This window comes from Protopterus annectens, chromosome 3.part0 (assembly GCF_019279795.1).
Source record: "Protopterus annectens isolate FY-2018-M chromosome 3.part0, PAN1.0, whole genome shotgun sequence".
Taxonomy (NCBI): domain Eukaryota; kingdom Metazoa; phylum Chordata; order Ceratodontiformes; family Protopteridae; genus Protopterus; species Protopterus annectens.
The window spans coordinates 1,331,850,994-1,331,872,803 of NC_056731.1; the positions used below are offsets into that span (position 1 = coordinate 1,331,850,994).

Below are 21,810 nucleotides of genomic sequence, written 5' to 3' on the forward strand. Positions count from 1 at the left end.
AAGCTCAGCCACATCACGCACTACTGGTGGAAGACTAACAGTGTCCCCCATTAAGTAGACTTTCTCCATATATTCCTGGTGAAAATTTGTGGTCATCAATCCAGGCATCTACACTGGATTTAAAGATAAGTAGGAGAATTCTCTGCCAGATAGGTGAGAGCAGCCTATCAGAGAAAGAGAATTTATTAGAAGACCAGCTCCTTCTGAAAGGTGGCACATTTGCAGAGGGAATGTGGTAGCTTCAATGTCCAATAGCGTGACGCTTAGAAAGCCATACAAGTTTGATTGCTGTGCATCAGGGGGTTTAGAGGCAAGTACATATGCATCAGCACTGCTGACTAGTAGAAGCATTTGCTTTGAGCATTGGAAGGGAATGGAAGATGCTCAAAAAATGATTGTAAAATATATCAACCAAGCTAGTCAGAAGTTGAACCTACTGTTGTCTGAGCCAAAGTTCGATGCATTATCAATTACTTCACTGGCACTGACTGTCAGAGGTAGTAGCCTGGTCCTGAACTATGTCACTGTACATCTACTGCTGGTAGACAAAGCCTTGGATGTCTCTGGGGCTAGCTGTAAAATATGATTTTGCCTGGCGTCCCCTGTGTACAGGTGTGCCAGTGAATAATGATACATAAGACAAGGTTGTGTCTTCCTCCAGGGTACAGCTTGTGCAAAGGAAGGAAGTGTTGAGCTAAATGGTGTTTCTTTCCCTCTTCGTAATGTAATTTCTTCATTACGCAGAGTATGTTACCCTTACATGGTGATGGGCCCTGCCAGTACACTTTTTGAGTGCGTGCCACTGTCCTGAGGCTGTGTCATGAATATGACAGTAATGATATCATCGTTGATAGTCATTCTGCTGTCATTGTCAGCCTTCTATTGTGCACCACATCACATAATTTTCTGGTGCTGACACTGTTAAGAAATAAGTATGGAGCTATTGTCATGGGTGACAGACATATGATTTACTATTAAGTTTATAATGTCCACTCTTACCACATGCTGTGTGCTGTGGTGCTAAAGCTGATGTTACTGGAGTATCTGATGAGGAGACATTTCAATTATATGTACACAGTTACCGACCATAGCAAGTACACTTAGCCTTAAGTTACTAATACCAGCAAAAATCAGGCTGTTGCAGGTCTATGAAATCAGAGGCTTCCACACCACCATAAACAAACAGTGCGCTCTCCTCTTCTTCGTCATAGCCTTTGTCTTGTAAACAAAAGAACTAATCCTCATCAGGTGTTAAAGGCTGGACAGTAGAAATCCCAGTACAGCTGGTGCTACTACAGGCAATTGCATTCTGGCTACCTCTGTCCTTGTACAGCCCACCCTGTCTAACTCTTTTCCTACACTATGTCAAGGTATGTTTCCTTACTCCTATAGCTTTTATGTCAGTCACAGCTTGATTCCATATCTTTGCTCACTTTTCCTGCTTGCCCCCCCCCCCCCCCCATTTCCAAAAATATATTTTCTGTATTTCTTAAGCAGTTACAAGGATGTATTTTTCCCTCAGTTGTAAAACTGTCAGTCCTATGCCTTGTTCCCTGACGGTGTAGCATATTTTCCTAGAGGTACAAGTTTTGCAGTAATTATTACAACCTTACCATTTCTTAGTGTAATCAGTTTTATTTCATGTATTTGAATGAGGAGTTCAACATCAGTAAAACAAAAAGAAAATATACTTCCATGCATGACAGTGCTAATTCCCTCTTTCAGTTTTGTAGTACTTGTTTTTCATTTCCATTTTTGTGTGTATAACAAATTGTTCAGATGAGCTATGTGTGAGAATGTGTACATTGAAATGAAATGTACGCCAATGAATGAATGTTGGAAGGGTGGGGCAAACAGAATGACGTTGTTTTTATTTTTTTATAGATAATTTATTAAAATGCAGCAACGCTGCCTGCATCTTGGCCCTGAGCATTTGCAATGGAAGATACCACAGTCTGCAGTAAGCAACTTTATTAACATTGAGGTACTGAATGTTACCTAAACATGATGTTTCTACATAAACGCGGTGAATCACATGCACACATGCAGTGCCACAAAAAGATTCCCTCTTTACTAGTAGTTCAGTGGCTAATCCTGAAGATGTCACTGTAATATCCAGTATCCAATTGTACCAGCCTACTACTTCTGTTTTGATCCTAACTCTTATTTGCTTTAATCTTCACTTTCTGACAACCTTCACAAAAATGTTCTGCCCAGAGGCATTTAAAATGGCAAAACTGAAAAAGTTTCAGATTCTGTATGACTTATGAAGTTCGGATGCAGAGTATCTACATACTGATAAGGTTAGTTGCAGTGCAAACGGTACTGCTTGTGCTCTTGATCAGTCATATTTTGCAGGTGTGCTGATTAAAATCTCAATGAAATAACATGCATATATTACAATTATATTATATTATTATTATATTATATATTACAATATCCGATTACAAAGGAAGCATACAGTCAATGGAAAAACTCAGTTCAGATAACTGTTAACATTAGAAACCTGTTTTTAGCCACAGCAACGCCTTCAAGACTCTCATCTTCCTGCAACTGGCTATCTTTAAATTTGGCATAGCACCAACGTTTTTCACCAGTTGTTGTGTCTTTTGGCTTATCCCGGTTAGGGGTCGCCACAACGGAACTCCGGTCCGGTAAAGTTTGGTAGTGGATTTTTACGTGCTGGGTTACCAGCCCTGACGCACAACCTTCAACGAAGGCACACCCGTTCATGCATGCCTCCGCACAGAAGACGCTCTAGCTGATAATCAAACGGGACCACGTCTTGCTGGGAGGCGACAACGCTACCGCAGTACCACTACCGCGGGTAAGTAGACCAATACCGCAGTCACCACCCCCCACCAAATGTATTTGCATCATCATTTGAATCATCTGAATGTATCCACTGCAGAAGCTGAGAACTGCCAGCAAAAAGTTAATTTCTCTTGAAATGTACTCCTTCCTTTTCTAAAGGCACATTTGACATTTTGTATTGAAGGATGGATCTTTTAATTACCTCCATGGAAGACTATAACTAATTTCAAATATCCAACTTCCTACAATTTAACAGCTTGGTTACATTTCCGATTGTGTGTGTGAGAGAGAAAGAGAGAGAGAGTGTGTGTGTGTGTGTGTGTGTGTGTGTGTGAAAGAGAGACAGAAAGAGAGTGTGTGTGAGAGAGAGAGAGAGACAGAAAGAGAGAGAGAGAGAGTGTGTGTGTGTGTGTGTGTGTGTGTGTGTGTGTGTGTGTGTGTGTGTGTTAGGCTGGGTGGAGGTGGGGGTACCAACCAAAACTATGAAAACATTTCTAGCTATGTACTCGGCCCAGCAACAGATATGCGGGTGGGGAAAGATTATACAAATTACGGTTTCAAGTGCAACAGCTGCAGATAAGAATCTGAAGTACTCTGCACAGACAGTAACCATCTCCTTTATCTTTTTCTTTGTTTTATTCTTATTTCCACACCTCTAGAAACATATTTGCTAACCTAGGCTGTACTTGTACGGGAAAAGATAGGTAAGCCACAACCCTGTTAACATCAAGGTCTCCCAGCCCAGGAACATCAGGGCAGGGAACAAAGTGAAGCTGACTAGACCATGGTGTTCTTAACTGTAAGAGTCTCATTGTCATCTTCTTTCTGTCCATCTGCATGTCTGTCTCCCCTTCCAATTGTCAGTCCAAGACAGTGTTCTTGCCTGCCTTATATGTTAATGTCAATACCCTTATTCTCCTCCTCTCTCTTTCTCTGTCAATAATACACACGTTGCTTCTCTTCTTTCTCCATCTTTCATTATAAATATGAAAAAGTGGGTCTATACCCCAAAAAAGAAAAAAAAAATCCATCCTCTCAAACCTCCCACAGCACAGCCATCTTAATTCCTTTTCTTTTCCCCTTATCTGCTCTCTCCCCTTTTTCCAACTGTCCTCTCTATAGATAGATAGTTATAGATGTGTGTACTTAGATGTTTGCTTTGATACGGGGTTTTTTTTTTTCTGTTTTTATGGTGAAGGGTTCTACAAGTTGTTTTCTGGCACATAACTGAGGAATGAAGTCATTAAATAATCTGCTATGGGCACTTCTGACATAAAACTTGTGAGTTTTTTTCTTTCTGTTTTTACTTTATATACAGAGTAACATATTCATGTCAAAAAGTTTTAATTGCTTTTGTAATTTCTTCACTAGCAGCACAGAAAAGGTGAACCAGTGGAACTTCTTCCAGTTGGTATAGCTTATTTTACAATGAGCGCACAGATTTATTTGTCCAATCAGTATGCACACATTTGAATGGTGCATTTTATTGTATAGTTTGCAATAATCCTTTACGAGCTACCTTTTCGTTTCTTTTTTTTCTACAGGTCTTCAAGGTAACAGGCCTAAGTCATAAAAATTACATTTTGCAGATAACTGTTTAGAAAAAATGATGATAAAATAGTCTCTGCCTTTTATTGAAAAGAAAGGCAAGGTGCTTGTAAATGCATCATTGTTTAATGAATACAACGCATAACATGGAAGTAATTAAAAATATAATTAAATGTTAAGATGAATACATACATAACCAATAAGAAGACATAAACTATTTACATAAATGCTATTAAAAATTATTACCACAGAGTCTAAGATTTATGCAATCTAGGTAAGCTAAACATGCCAGTACAAACACCACCATACCTTCTTCTGATTAATTCATTTTGAATGTGTAATTACTGGTTTCAGAATTTTTTTTTCTTTTAAAACATTTCATTTTTATGTTTTAACTGGGCTCAGAATCAATTAAAGATCTAGTTACTGAGATACAGTAAGGAATGGGTGTGGCCTCCAGCAAGATTAAAATACCTCTGTTAACTGCAAGAAGTATACTATCAAACTAGACTGTCAAGGCTCCAGATGAAGAAACTGTGGTTTGGAGGCAATTTCTAGTAGACAGACTATATTAAATGGTACTCAAAAGTGCCAGAGTCCATATTAAAGCACTAACCAGATCATTTCAAGCATTAAATGGCTTAATATCATAAAAAAGATTTTCTTTGGTGAATGACAAGGGAACAGCTCAGTCACAAAGCCGAGAATTAAGGGTTTGTTATTATAGCAAGAAAACGCAGCTCGGCAATGTACAGGATCACTGAGAAAAAAGCTGTCTGTTTGCTACTACTTACTTTGGTGAGTATAAAACCATTGATATTGAAATGCAATGAAAAATGGAATATGTCCAAACTGTTACTGCTTTGTGAAGTTTAGCTCCACGTCTAATTTTTAAACAGATGATGGTAGCTTCATTATAGTACTGCAAGTTCTCTTTAGAAAGCTGCACTGTGTCAGACAGTGAAAGTTTTGTAAGTCTAGTTGTAAAATTAGTTGCGTGTTTTAGTTCAATGATAAAAGACTGCTGTCAGGATAGCAAATGAGATTTTATTAATGCTCTTGTTTCAGCAAATCTTTTAGGACACTGCAGTGTAAAATAAAAAAATCTGTAATCATCATATATAGAAATATGTGTGTGTGTGTGTGTGTGTGTGTGTGTGTGTGTGTGTGTGTGTGTGTGTGAGAGAGAGACAGACACACACACACACACACACACACAAAGACAGTCACGCTGCATATTATAGGTTAACACCCGTACATAAAGATTTTTTTTGCTTTTCAAAACATATGTCCTGCCTAAAAGAGAATGCAAAAATAGTATGAAATTTTATGCTAATTATGTTAGGCTTAGAATGATACCACTCCAAGTCAGATACAAGTGAGCAAAAAGCTTTCTCTTCAAACAATAAATCTTTTTGTTCCCATGTAGGTCAAATAATCTGGCCATTACCACCTAAATAATGTTGAATAGTATACCTTAACATCAATTTGCTGATTGCAAATGTATTAGTGGAACTTATTATTTATTCACAGAACATTTTTTGTTTGCACACTTTGTTGCTACTTCAGTTGATTAACTGATATTTTCTACTTAGACTCTTAACTAGCTAATTCACAAAATTCAGTATGTCAGGATGCGTAGCTCATTAATATTTGCTTTTACTAAAAGTGTGCACATGTAAAATCAGTTGTCCAACAGAAGTGCTGCACACAGGAGTTCTTGATATCGTCCATAAATGGGAATATTTAGCATGTTAGTCAGGAGCTCCTTGTTTTATGCCTATGTTGTTGTTGTTGTGTCTTTCGGCTTTTCCCTTTTAGGGGTCGCCACAGCGGAACTCCGGTCCGCTAATGATTGACAGTAGATTTTTACTTACTGGCTTGCCGGGCCTAATGTACAACCTTCAACGAAGGAACGCCCATTCACGCATATGTCACCACACAGAAGATGCTCTGAGAATCGAATGGGCAACGTCTAACTGTGAGGCGACAATGCTACCGCAGCACCACCACCGCTTGTTTTTTATGCCTATGACGTATGTTAATGCCAAACAGTGACAGCATGCCCATATTGACAGAAATATAGCACCGTAGTGCAGATGTTCATTTCCTTCTTTATGTTGATTTCGTTAGCAGAGGTTATATTAGTTCTCTTTATCTATACAATCTGTGTATAGTGTGCTACTTTACACTTTTACAGACTGCTCTACAGATTAGCTGTAATGTTATCTATGGCATCTGCAAGTATGTATCATACATACTGGACCGAATCCAAAAGACCTGCTCTCAGTATAATTGACCACTTACACTGAGAACAGGTCTTTTGGAATCCGGCCCCCAGTGTAAGCCTGTTAATGGATAGATCTTACACCAAAGTAAATCACTTACACTGAGATCAAGTCATTCTAAATCAAAGCAGCCTTACAATAAGCACAACTCTTTTGGAATCTGGCCCACTGTTGTTCTACTTTTGTGTTCTGGGCATAATTCTGAAGAATGGAGAAACTGTCCATAAGTCATGTTTAAATACAAAAGCATGTGTCCAGTCTGTGTCAGATGAAATTATAGGGAATAAAACAAGATGCTTCCAGGATTTCAGGAAAGACAGAACCACATTATGTGCCCATGAAGAAGAAAATAAAAAAGACATTTCAGTGATGATTGCTTATCTACTAATCTGGTAAACTGATACATGCATTTAGTGACAGAAAAGTGTGTGTAGATTCATAGGTTCATAGGTTGGTACTAGGCTATCGACCCTAGGGCCTATACAAGCCAAGCCAAACAATACCCCAGATATTTCTTCCCACAATATTTACTTCCCTGGACCCCTGTCTAGCAGGGCAATTGACATGATCCCCAGGGTGAATTTCCTATTTCCCATCCAATGGTCATGGTTCCTTTTGAAGAGGGCCAAGGAGGCACTCTGGTTGACATGTATGAGCAGTCTATTCCAGAGTATGGGGAGTCTCTGGGTCAGGAACATATCCCTCCAACATGTTTTGTTCATTGTGGTGACAAGGTTTAGATCCCTGGAGCATGTGGCTCTGAGGGATTGAGATTTCTTTAAGTGGAGCTTGCCAACAGCTCAGGGTTTGACATAGCCTTGTATGTTAAGCAGAGATCGCCTCTGAGGAGACGATATGCCAGAGTATAGCTGGAGTTTTTGTAGATGGTCAGCATAGGCCATTTGCTTTAGGCCTGTGATTCGTTTAGTGAGATATTTCTGTGGCCTTTCCAGCTGTTGCAGATGTCTTGTGAGTTACATACCAAATGGGGCGTTGTACTCTATAATGGGTCTAATGAGGGATGAGTACAGTGGGACAATTACCTCCTTTTTTCTGGATGAAAAGCCCTTAGTGATGAAGTGTGCCACATAGAAGGATTTCCTGACTGTTGTGGCAATGTGGTTATCGAAGGTGAGACCACTGTCCACCTGTGTCCCTAAGTCTCTCATCACACTTTCAGTGCTTAGTGTACTGTCACCTATGTGGTAATTCATGGGTACATGGTTTTTCCCAAAGGGGATAACTATACATTTCTTGGCATTAAGCTTGAGCCCATGGCTCTGGCACCAAGCATCTGTTTCTGTAAGGCCCTTTTGTTGAATATCCACATCATTTGGAGATTCAGTAATGGCTCCCAGTTTGCAGTCATCTGCGAACTTTGTTAGCCAGAGGCCTTAGTGATGGCCTGTACTTCAGAGAAGTAGATGCCAAACAAGAGTGGTCCCAGCACTGAACCCTGAGGTACTCCACTTGTCACTTGTTTGGAGCTGGATTTGGAGTCGGATACTTTTACAGTCTGGGTTCTGTCAGTAAGCCAGTTGGCAACCCATTGAGTGACATAGGGATTTATGCCCAGATTACTAAGTTTATCTATGATTCTAGCATGGGGAGTGGTGTCAAAGGCCTTGGCGAGGTCCAGATAGGCTGTGTGGACCACCTTACCCTTGTCCACAGCTCTGGAGACTGATTCAAAGAAGGCAATCATGTTCAGGAGACAAGATCGGCCCTTCACAAACCCAAACTGGGTGGGGTCCAGTGTTTGAAGGTTGCCAATGTCTTTGTTTATAAGTTCCATGATAATGTGTTCCATGCCCTTGCAGATCAGGCTTGTCAGACTGATGGGACGGTAGTTCCCGGGATCCAAGGTGGATCCCCCTTTGTGGAGTGGGATAACTGTAGCTGTGCATTACTCAGTGGGCATGAAGCCTGAGGTGAGGCTATGATTAAACATGACACTTAGGTGAGGTGCCAGTTCATTTTGTAGTCCATGTAGTACACAGCCCGGGATGTCATCTGGTTCCATGGATGCTGTATTCTTAGCTTTGGAGAGTGCAAGTTCTACCTGTGTGCTGTGATTACCGGAATTTGGCAATCTTTTGGTATTGAGATGGGCCCTTTAGGGGGTGGGGGGGGTGGAGCTGGTACTAAATCGATCTGCCAGGATATTGGCATATTTAAAGCCATTCTCTTGTAGCTCAGAGCAGATCTGAGCATTGCCATTTAGATTCTTGACATAACTATAGAATGCCTTGCAGCTGTCTTTGGAATATTTGGCAATTTTATTTTCATAACTAGATTTGGAGGATTTTATGAGGGATTTCAGCTTCTTACTGAGGCTGGTAAGGGAGTTTTTTGCATCCTGGGATTTTCCTCTTTTCTGCAACAGTTTCTTCCTTCTGTTGTATAGTTTGTTTATGGCAGGGGACACCATATTGGCTTCCTTTTTTGGAGGAGAGCATCTTGGTTCTATTTGGGATGGCACAATACATGCACGAGTGGATGTGCTCGTACAGTACCTTAGTGAAGGATTCAGCAGTCTACCTTTCAGCTCCCATCTGCATAGGTGCCACGAAGTTTGTCACTTCTGACTTAAGTAGCATAAAGTGGCTTTGGAGAAGGTTTTTGCAGAGGTTTCCTTACTTGAATGATTTGGTTTGGGGGATGGGGGATAATGAGAAATGAGAGAGAAAGAGAGATGAATGAAAAGTGATGAGACAGATACACTGAGCAAAGTCTGGATACTATAATTTTTCAGCTAGTCATATTATTTAAATTCAGGCAATTTTATTATTTTATAAGTAACTTCTTAACCAGGCATTATTATAAACAATAATTAACATAAGTGATACAGTGCTTCTTTACTCACCTCTTGGCTTAGTATACATACTTTATACTTTTCATGTCCTTTCCCTAGACTTGTTCCATCCTTTTACATCCATGTTCCTGGAATGTCCTGTCCTGCATTTACAAAAGAAATGAAAAACAGATGACAAGTACCTTCTGTTTTATGCCCAGTAAACATTTGTTCTCTCACCAATTTTACCATTCAGTTTTTCAGTTATTCTATACTATACAGCAGGTGTACAACTTTCAGAAAACTTTTTTGTTTTGTTATATTTGTATCCATATTGTATATAGTGATTTTGCATGTTGAGCTACCTGCACCTGACCATGCTCCCACCTGCTGTATTGTCTTTCTGTGCTTCATGCCAGAATTTGTTTTAAAGGATGAGAGAGGATTCCACAAATATCCCACTTATTCTCCACGTTTTATAGTCACACTGATGATGTAATTGACCTTTTACCACGGTGCTCCCTTCTCCACTTTTTATACTTTTTCTAAATACTTAGTTCACGGTGCTTGAACTCTTGTACTGCAGGCCAATATTCTCCCTTAAATGGGATTATTTTCAGTTTTCTATTTTCTTCAAATAACCTTCACAAGTTTTACAGCAATTTTAATTATTTTAATATCCTGCTTTGTAATATTTTCCATATCCTTCAATATTGCAAAAGACAAAAAAGCTCTGCTATCAATAAAATGATTCTACTATGAATCACCAACTTCCACAAAGCTGATGACCCAAAATATTGAAAAATAATACCCAAAAGACAGAAGGGTGAACGTTTTTATCTTAAGCCCCCCAGTGCCCCACATCCCAGATGTATATATACCTACTTCATAGTTGCTCCATCTTTGTTTGTTAGTTACATTAGACCCAAACTTGAGTATGAAATAACAATATGGAAACCCTATAGGAAAACAAGCATGAATAAACTGAAAAGAGTACAGTGGAAATATACCAAGAGCATCCATGAATGTGAAAATCTAAGTTATTATAAAAGACTAAAATATCTGAATTTGTACAGTGTCTCTTATAGATAGATATTTAAGAGGAGATCTTATTCAGGTATATAGGGCATTTAGGGACAACTACCTCTGGGAATGTTTGGGGTTATCAAAAAGTACTAGAGAATCATCAGACAGCCTATGTAGAAGATTCTATAGGAATGAGAAGTGTACTAATTGGTTCTCTGACAGAGTAGCTGATGCTTGGAACAGACTACCAAATTACATTAAAGCAAGTAATTGTTTAGATATTTTTAAGAACAGCCTGGACATTTATTATGGGAACACGTGTTTTTGGTATATTAGCAAGCTAGAACGGCATTAATGCCCATGCTTGAAACATTTGTATGTATTTATCTACTAACCGTTCTGAATAAACATGTCTCCATCTCATCTTTCATTGCATTTCAGCTAGCCACTAAACGGCTGGCTTCATTCTTCCCTTAGAGACAAACATTGAGTAATGACATCATTATTGTTTAATATGTTTTCTGCAATTGCATTGTTGAAGTCAGTTTACAATGTATACTTTCCAGATTCATCTTTCTAATCCATAATTTCACCCCTATATATTTTACTCCTATATAAATATCTGATCTTTGTTTAATAAAACCATCACATGCTCTATCATGTAATATTCACTGTTTTTTTTCCAGTGACTTTCAAGTTTACTAATATACATACACACCCACCACAGCTACAACATTTTGCAATGATTAATGATATGTGCCCTGCCTTAGTGTCAGTGTTTGAGCTTCTACTTTCATCAAGTGGAATGCAAAGCTCAAGTTTAAAAAGATACACTGTATCATGTTGCCTCAGGCTCTTACCTAGTTAAAGCAAGTTATAGCATGGCATGCACTTGTTTTTATAACTATTTGCTTTCAAATAATGTATTCTCTCTTTTTATATCTCTCTCTTTCTCTATAAATTTACATATATACAAACATTCATACACACACACACACACACACACACACACACACACAAGCACACACACACACGTTTGTGCCTTTTTAACCTGATGACTCACATCTTAGCAACATGCTTTCTTTAGTATCATTAGCTGAAGCCTCTTTAATTACCCCATTCCTTTCCAGGCATGTATAACCAAAGAATTATACAGGATCCAAGAGATAAGGGCGTTCTTAGACACATAAAGAATACTAGCATTGCCTAATGCATGCATTACAGAAATATAATATAGTCATCTGTTTCTGCCACCCAGCCAGCTGCAGAGAAATCATGCTCTAAAGAAATATTTTGTCTTCCCATCCAGCTGTAAAATCTTTCACTCTTTACACGTACACGCTTTACTGTTTCTTCTTTCAGCCTAAAGCTCTGGCAACAAATTACTTTTGATATGTATTATTAAGTATGGAGGTTAAAGCTCAATTAACCAAATTGTTTCTTTACTGTTTCAGGACTGAAGCCTTCAGAATATTAGACATATGCCTTACATTTTTATATTGTTCTTTACATACTATTTCAGCATCCTGAAAGGTCTAATTATCAGTGAGTGGGATCCATTCTCATACTTTTTGTTTGCTTTTGATGAACTTGGGATTTATTATATTCATTGCAATGTAAAACTTTCATTCTATGTAATTAGTCTGACCTACTGTGTTACTGCTTACTTTTCTGTATTTTTTGTTTGTGAAACATTTGTATTTGACATGAGCCTGAATTTGATGAATACTGATCAGTGCACTACTCTGGTAAGCATATGAATTAGATTCTACTGCAGTTTACCTGTACTGCAGAGTGCCACAAAACCTTCCTCCCATCAGGATAGCTGAGATTATATCAACTCCTCACTGCCACCCTCCCTCCCTCACTGGCTGCTCTGCTGCATGAGTCTAGTTGTTCCTGGACATCTGGGTTTCAGCCCATGCTTCTTCCCTTTACAGTGCACCCTACAGCTGATTAGTGTATTTTGGGACTTCTCTCTCACTGTGAGATCACTTTTTGCTGTGAAGTTTTGATAGTTTTTGAGTTTTTTCTGATGGCTTATAGTTCAGTTTTATGTAATGAATCCCATTACACATATAAGGGACTACTTCGATATAATCCAAGTCCTTTTTAGATTTGTATCTGTGGTTACTGTTTGGCAGCAGGCAATGAACAAATAATTAGAAGGTATTCCCAGGGTAATTTGCTTCCTCAATAACATCTCTATGACAAGAAAGAATGTTGGAAAACAGCAAGGCTACCATTAAAGAATCTATGACAGGCTTAGAAACAAGGAACATAGAACAAGTAGAGACAAAACCCTATTACTCAAGCAAGGCTTATCTTTCTCGGAGCATGCAGTCAATAGAAATGAACTACATAGGATGTAGTATAATTCTATGAGAAGTTCTAGGGGTGCTGAGACCATAGAATGTGTGACAATGAGATCATATTTAGAACTGGAAAATCATTAACATAATTTTTTATCTAGGATCTTCAAAGTATTATATTACCTGAATACATTTATCCCCAAAAGAAATTACCAGTTCATGGAAAACTGCAACAGTAAAACTTTAATAAAAAATAACAAATCCAAGTCGATTAAACACTTTCATCCCCCTTATAATGGGACTTCTTCAGACTCATATTTGTAAAGCAGTTCTACCTATTTAAATAGTACAGATCCATAACTGATACACTGTTTTAAAAATGTAAAGACACAAAGCAATATATCATTCCTAAATAAAGAAGGCACTTTGTTAAGAATCATTGTAAAACATAATTTAAATACACACTATAATAAAAACATTGCAAAAGACAATTTAAATAATAATTACCTGCTTCTTAAGTTCACTTTTAATAAAAATAAAGTTATTAAGACCTGGAAATGTTGCAGCATTAAGCCATAGCTGCCACGTCATGTCTGAATATAACAACTTGCTTCTCCAGTCCCCACAAAATATAGGAAAAGGAATTTTAGAAAACCTTATTACAAGTTACAGAATGCCTGGCCAGTGCACTTGTATTAAAAGGTAGCACAAGAACAGCATTGTGCAATATAAACAATTTTCCCAGACCTACAATTATAATGGCCAGGCTTGATCCATTTCTTAATATAATCAGGAATCTCATCATCCTCGTCGGCATAAATAAACGTGCGCTGATTACAATTATCATATTTAAATATACTATTTCAGGAGTGTGAGCAATATGTAATAGGTTTTTCCAAGATATTTTTTTAATATTTCTCCAATTTTTATTAAAAAAAATAGAAATAGGGTACTCAAAGAACACAATACTAGAATTATTAATCCCTTCCAAAGTATTCAACTTCTTTGAACTACCTTCTTAATGCTACCAGAGTCAATAGAATAGTGAAGAACCATATGTTAATTGGAGCCAGTGCTTTTATATAGCCCCACATTGTGTTGTATACCCATCTGAATAATGGGGCCAAGCCTACTTTTTCTTGAATCAAGCACATTATTAATATTGACATCAAGAAGATCATCAGAGTAACCCATTTCCCTAAACATATCCCTTAGGACTTCTAGCTCAGTTAAACACTGCTCGTGATTTGATGTTAGCATGGAGATCTTAATGCACTGACTCTTAATTAACTCCCTTTTTTAATGCATGGGGTGCCCACTCCTATAGTGCAAAAAAGAATTACTGTAGGTGAGTTTTCTGTAAATCTCTGTTTCAAAATTACCATGATAACCCTTCAAAATGTTTATGTTGAGGTAATGGATTTTCTCTTTATAAAACTCAAAAGACACTTCTTTAAAAGGAGTTGTCATTTTCAGCTCCCCAATAAATTCATTAAGGTGCAGTAGAGCTTCCTTCCAAATTAAAAATATCATCTAGATAACAGTAATATACAAGGCAACTCCCAAAATTATGCATTTTAAACACCATCTCAGTCTCCCACCAATCCAAAACTGAGTTTTCCTAAATAGGGACTCGTGCATTGCTACTCCTTTTGTCTGCTTGTAGTATTCACCATAAAAAAATAAGGCTGTTGTGAAGAACAATATCCATAAAAGCATGTATTAGCCTAATGTCCACATCAGATAGTACATCATGTTGTGTCATAATGTCAATCAACCACCTTAACCCTAGGCCATGTGGTATGACAGAAGATAGGTTCTTTATATCCATAAGAACCAAAAAACAGTAATTATCGATACAAGTATTCCTAAGTTTATCAAGAAAGCCCCACAAATCTCTTAATTTGTGCTGAGTACTGCCTAACAAGTTCTTTAATTTCAAAGCAATACATTTGGCAAAGGGTTCAGTAATGGAATCTCCAACAGGTACAAACAGTCATAGAGGTGAACTGTTAATAGACCTAATCTTGGGAATGCCAAAACCTTTTGAAATAATTGGGTTATCAACCCTGGAAAAATTCAAAGGAAATGATCTTTTAAATTAGTAATTCATCAGGATGCAAATAAATCATATTATAAGCCATTGCTATTTCATTGATAGAAACCACTTTATACGAGTCAGTATCAACTGAAATGGAATTCATCCTTCTGTAATAATCAACCATATCCATTCAAAACAAAGCACCGCCTTTTTCTGGTTTTATAAAATGGATAGTTTTGTTAGAAGCAAACTCATCCAAAATAGCTTTCTCATTGTGATATAGATTGCGGAAGTGGCAATTCCCCCTTCCATTCAATAAACACCTAATTTCCTTCTCACATCTTCTTTCAAAACCCTGTAGGACTGGATGAAGGGATAGATGTTGTATGCACTCTTTCTTTTAAATTGCAACTTATTGTGTTACAATGTCAGTAAATCACGGTCCCCAAGCAAAAGTTGTAAGTTCAGTTTTCTAACAAAAACCTTTAGATCAACCAAGGTGTCAGGCAAATTGACCCTTCCAGAACAAATAAAATTAAAGACTTTGACAAAACAGGCTATGATGCATTGGACTGCTTGATAGGTCTGTAAAATTAAAAAATCTTAAAATTAAAATAAAAAGAAACAGACACAGTACCTCTCTTGTCAAGGCCACTCTCCAAATCTGGAAATAATCATCGGTTTTATCACCTCTAATTCTGGTGTACCTGGTTGAAATAACAAGGTTTTTTAAATTTCCATCTTGCTTGTTGGCCAGTTTCTTTAGCCATCTCAAAGGCTTTTGTTCCAAAGAGAAAGACTGATTAGAAAAATCTAAATATTCATCAGGTGTATTGTTATTAACTGTTTTCACTTCCAATTCACAAGCAGTTCTGGATCATGGGCTCATTAGCTTAGGCTATGCAATCCGTTTTTGATAGGTAAGGTCATCTCTCAAGTTTAATGATTTTCCTTTCCCTTAAAGGTATTAACTTCCACTCTACCTTGTAAAAATATTGTTAAAATGTTCCTCAAACTGATAAAATAGTAAATCCCCAGTAATAGCAAAAATAGCATCTGAAATAGCGGACTTCAGTGTAATCATTTCTTGTTCATTTTCCCTGTGACAAAGGAGATACTGACATCACAGCTATCTGGAATTCTGTAAATAATTTTATGTCATTTGTGAATATTAACATGATTTATAAAGAAGTATGACAAAGGGAGATACTGCCAGCAAAGCTGTCTGGAAGTTTCTAAATACTTAATATGTCATAGGTGACTATCAAAATGATTTATATAAGATGCTTGTGTTACAACTGTATTAGAACTGTCTGTCATGTGTATATCAAACTGCTGTTACAGAAGTGTGTGTTGAAAAGGTTTTTGTAAGGTGCTGTTTAAAATGGATACACAGTGATCCCTACTGGAACAGAACAGAAATGTACATGCACTATTGTAACTGTTTTAATGTATATATTTTAACAGTATACACTGAAATACAGGAGGTTAACTTCAGAAACCTAAATTAAATTACATTATGGCTATGCCATAAAAGATGGTATCTTTCAATTTCAGCAAGGAGACACAATGTCTGTGCTGAGAAGTTTTCTGTATTGTCTTTGAAGTGAAATAATTACTAGTTTTGAAATATGAATTAATCCAATTGTTTTATGACGTCAAGCATCTGCCTAATGACCTGAGGTCTGTGTATTTTTACAGGTAGATGCTAAAAGCTACAAGCTGCCATCAATGATTGTTTTGGGGCTGGGAACTAGGAGTCAGATGACAAGAAATTATGTCATTGTGCAAGCTATCCCTGCAGTAATATTTGAAATATTAATTTAAGAAGTCTCTTAGAGAGACACAGCATTCTGTATTGTCTTTGATGTGACAACAGCTAGAAGATCCATTCACCTCTTCTGCCTTGCTCAAGTAAGTTTACTAGAGTATAGTAATTCTCTTAGATGTAGTCAGGAATATAAAAAAGCTTAGTTTAGATATTTTTCTTTATTTTAGAATGTCCTGCAATGTTGTTTTAAATGGGTTTGTATTAGAACATCTAAGTTTCAAAATTTCAAATGTTGTAATATCGACCCATATTCGGCGAACGTTGAAAATATTGAAGCTACAGAAAACCAGTTTTTTTCCTAGGGAAAGAATTAGTTTGTTCGTTTCTGCTGCTTTGGTATTTTCAGCGCTGTGGTGGAAAGTTACAGGTTGGGTTCAGGTAAGTGTGCGATTGAGCACGGGTTAGGTTAGTTAGGGTTAGGGTGCGGGTCAGGTATGTGTGCAATTGTGTGGACGTGAGGGTTAGGGTGGGTTAGGTGAGTTAGGGTTAGGGTGCAGGTCAGTGTGTGATTGTGTGGACGTGAGGGTTAGGGCAAGGTAGGTGAGTTATGGTTAGGGCATGGGTGAGATGAGTGTGCGATAGTGACAGACCTTAGGCTTAGGGTTTGAATTAAGGTAAGTGGATAGTTAGTGGTGTATGTATAGTTTAGTCTAGGGTTAGGTGTAAGAGTTTAGGTGTATGTGTGTGGATTGCTGTTTGTTTGGTGTACTTGTGTTGTTTGTATGTGTTTTGGAACAGCAAATTTTTTCACTAGGGAAAAATTCACTGTTCTGTATGTTTGATGTTTTCAGCTTTCGCTGAATAGGGGTTGATTTAGAACAGTTGAAATTTTGAAACTTTGATGGTCTAATATAGACCCGTTTTAAATATTTCCTCTGGTTTTGAAATCTGATGTCACTGTAAATATGTATTTAGTATTGTCTTGTTTTTTTTAATTATTTATTATTAAATATATTTAAAGTTTTCATTTTGACTGATCTGTCTAGAGATATTTAAGTTCTGAGAGTACTTGCATGTTTATTTGGTGACACTGTGTAGGCCACTCCTAATAGCCTTGCTCTTGGTCAAACTAGCATTTGTATTGATAGTAACATTACACAGTAAGACTGGACACCCTTTGTTAAGGGCCTTAAAGTAGCTGATAAGGAGTTGGCTGGTGGCAGTGATAACTTCCTTATAGTCTGGGCAAAAGGGAGCATAGCGAGTAAACATCTGCCAGCCTTTTTCCTTTTTCAGGTGTGTGTGTGTGTGTGTGTGCGCGCGCGCGTGTGTGTGTATCAAACCTCAAAGGCTGTGTGTGTGTCAGCTACTTGATTGCTGACATGAAGCACTGGTTGGACAGAGAGGGTGCTGAAGGTCTTGGCTTGACCAGTCAGCTGAGATCTCAATTCTATAGCTGTGCCAGTGCAGAGTCTTATTGGGGATCTGGAGAAAGAGGTAGAAACCAGCCCCAGACTGACTGTGGTCTCTGTGTGCTCTTAAGGGAAATTGCACTTGATGCTGAGAGCTGCATCTGGTAATACTGTATGTGTACCTTGTCATCCTCTCAGTGTACGTCATCTACTGCTGCCAGTGATGAGGATTGAGGCTCCTTGATTACTGGGCCAGTGGTGGGGGCATCACAGTCCTTTATAACCAATTTGGTAAGTTCCAGGCCAGTTTTGTCAAACAATTCATGTAGTTCCAGGTGGGATGGGGTGTTTTCCTCCACCCCATTAGGGAATTTCCATAACTGTAAGCCTTTGGGAATGTGTTGGTACTTGATGATTATCCCACTGTAAAGACTTGTATTTAAAAATATTTTTCTCAAAATTCACTGTTGTTGTAAGGTCAATGGCTCCTGTCCTCCTTCAGACCTTCCCAAGTTGCTGTCAGAAAAACGTATTCATCAAGCCAATGGTTAACGGAAGAAGGTTCATGCCAATCAAAACAACTGGATGTAGAATCACATGTACCATGATTAAAACTTCTAGGAAAGGAACACTGCCTAAAAGAATTAACATTTCCTTCCAGAACCATATTATCTAGGTTAGCTTTGTTAGTTCCAGTGTCCAGTGTTAATGAAATTTTCTGAGACAACTCTTGCACCAAAAGAGTCAGACTCCCAACAAAGGTAGATAGCATAGGGATCTTGGACCCATCAAAGTCCAACTTGTCAAAACCATGAGAAGATGTGCCAAGAAAAATGATAACCTAAGTGAAAAGTACCGAAACTACCAAGCAATGTCAAAAAGGTTGTAAAATACTAATAAGTCCAAAAGAAACTACCACTTCACGGAAAACTGCAAGAGTAAGATTTTGCACAATGCTGTTCTTGTGCTGCCTTTTATGTCAGAAAAAAAAACAGACAATGCCATAAGTAAAACAATATATCAACACAACTGCAGCGTCAACAAAAAAGACAACAAGAGTATACTTGCCAGGCATTCTTTAATTTGTGACACCTTGTCTAAATTCAGGTTTTATATATTTGAGAAAATTATTTTTACTGTATTTTGCAGGGACTGGAAAAACAAGTTGGCAGCTGCTGCTTGATGCCACAACATTTCCAGATCATAATGACTTTATTTCTATTCAAAGTGAACTTAAGAAGTGGGCAATGATTATTTTAATTATATTTTGCAATGTCTTTATTATAGTGCATGTTTAGATGTCTTACAATGATTCTTAACAAAATGTTTTTGTTAGTTAGGAATGATATTTTGCTTTGTGTCTTTAATTTTTTTAAACAGTATATCAGTTAAGGATATGTACTATTTAAATGGGTCGAACTACTATACAAGTACAATTCTGAAGAAGTCCCATTATAAGAGGTATGAAAGTGCGTAATCAGCTTGGATTTGTTATTTTTTATTAAAGTCTTACTCTTGCAGTTTTCAGTGAACTTGTCATTTCTTTTGGCATTATTAGTATTTTACAAGCTGTTTGATGTTGCTTGGTGGTTTCATTGCATTATGTATAGAGTCCCCGAATAAATTTTTACAGAAAGGGATAAATTACAGTGAATAAAGCTTTCAAGGGGATGAAGAAAATGATCATACTAGATGTGGAATTTTGAAGATTTTACTCAGCTTTTATTTAGTCATGGAAGACAACAAAAGGTATAGGAATACCAGATACAAACCTTGGATAAGAAATACTAGTAGGAGTGAGTATAATCCAACTGACATGGGTAGACATGGGGAACAGAGACCAAGGTTGCTATTCACATATGGTAGTAATGTGAATGATATATGTAAGATAGTACAGAATAATTGGAATATATTAACCAGCGACATGGCTCTTAAGAATGTTGTGGGTGATCGCCCCATGTTTACATACAGAAGGAATAAAAATTTGAAGGATCTATTTAGCAAAGAAACCACGTTATGATAAAGAATGTACATTTAATATGAGTGCGGGCACCCATGCATGTGGCAGGTGCAAAGCCTGCACTCATATTAATACAGAAATAGAGTTTAAGCATCCTGTCACACACAAAGTATTTCATCTACAAGGTAGAGCTACATGCAGAACGCAAAATCTAGTTTATTTAGCCAATTGTGAATGTTGTTCATGCTTTTATGTTGGCATGACGAACAATATGTTTAAGGTGAGGATTCTGCAACATCTGAGCAACATTAGAAATTGTGATCCGAGTAATGCCTTATACAGACATATAAGTTTGAATCCTACACATAGTTTTAAATTTAGATGTATTGTGAACATAAAACTTAACAGTAGGGGGGGTGATATCAAACACCAGACAGCATTAGCAGAATCCAAATGGATTGTGAATTTAATGGCACATAAACTTCCGGGACTTAATGATGTTTTACCAATTAAGCCCACCTTACAGAATAGGCGGGTTTTTCTAAGCAAATGATTGGTTAAATGTTTTTTTAAATATGGTTGTTGTGTTACTATGTATTTTGTCTGAGGAAGGGTTTATCCCGAAAGCGCTAACCACTTTTTGTGTAATAAAGCTTTTATAGTGTTTTTTACTCCAGCAGTGTCCAGCTACTTTTTTTTGGATTTATTGCTTTTATTTATGTCTATGTATGTATGTATGTGTGTATTTTGAAGATTTTACTCAGTTTATTTAGTTTTAGGTAGTTTTATATATGTGTGTGGTTGTGTGTGTGTATGTATGTATATATATATATATATATATATATATATATATATATATATATATATATATATGGGTCTACTTCTTTTCATCGAAAACACATTTGGTCGAAAGTCAGTTTCCCCAGCAAACTTAACTGAAAGCTCACTTCATTGAAAACTCATTTCACTGAAACTCATGTCATTGAAAGTTATACATGGCCTTTTCCCCACTATAGTGCAACCCTGGAGTTAGAATATTAAGTAAGGGGGGTATGGAGGGCACAGCCCCCCCCCCACATAGTTTGGTTATAATTTGTCTTTTGGAAAGAGTTATTTATTTAACTTAGAAGTATATATGTGTATGGTTTAAAATGTTAACATAGGTGGGGGGGCTGTGCAAGTAATCTACCTCTGTCAGAGGATCTCAGTTTGATCAGCCTGTACAAACTGAATGGTCTACCCTAAAATTGCCATCGAACATATAACCGGATACCAACTTCAACTGCATTGCATAGATTCCAGGATCATACATACGTGCCCACTGAATTTGCTTCCAAATCACTTATCATACCTGAACAAAAAAATATTCAGATAGGCAAAGAAGCCCTCAGGCTTGCTTAGAATATGAATATATCTAATCCTTTATCATAAGAAAACATTTATATTATTTACAGGTCACCGGCCATTGCCAACTATTTTCAGACTATAGAAGACGTTGTCCATGATGACTACAAACCAGCTGTAACACAAGTCCCCATTTTAGCTAACATTGTTATGATACTTTATACTAAGGGAAATAATCATCATAGCAAACCTGATAAACTGATGCAAGTGTCACATAAGAAGCCTTAAAATCCAACAGTGGACAATCTAGTGGATGCTTACAACATGGCATGTACTGTGCAGTGATACACAAGTTCAACCACACAGAGGAAAATAGTGTTGTTGTCGCAGCTATATAGCCTAGATGCAAAGAGTAGATATATACACCTGATTATTTTAATTATATTTTGCAATGTCTTTATTATAGTGCATGTTTAGATGTCTTACAATGATTCTTAACA

At 37.3% G+C, this 21,810-nt stretch overlaps 1 protein-coding gene across 1 annotated transcript in view; it reads left to right on the forward strand.

Annotated features, from left to right (window-relative positions):
* The first annotated feature begins 4,879 nt into the window (after nt 1-4,879).
* Nucleotides 4,880-21,810, forward strand: part of LOC122796735 (desmoglein-2-like) — a 1,204,637-nt gene continuing 1,187,706 nt past the window's right edge. Inside the window, exon 1 of the mRNA XM_044065444.1 lies at nt 4,880-5,160. Coding sequence (XP_043921379.1) covers nt 5,110-5,160 — 51 coding nt within the window. The 5' untranslated portion in view covers nt 4,880-5,109. The remainder of the gene's footprint in view (nt 5,161-21,810) is intronic.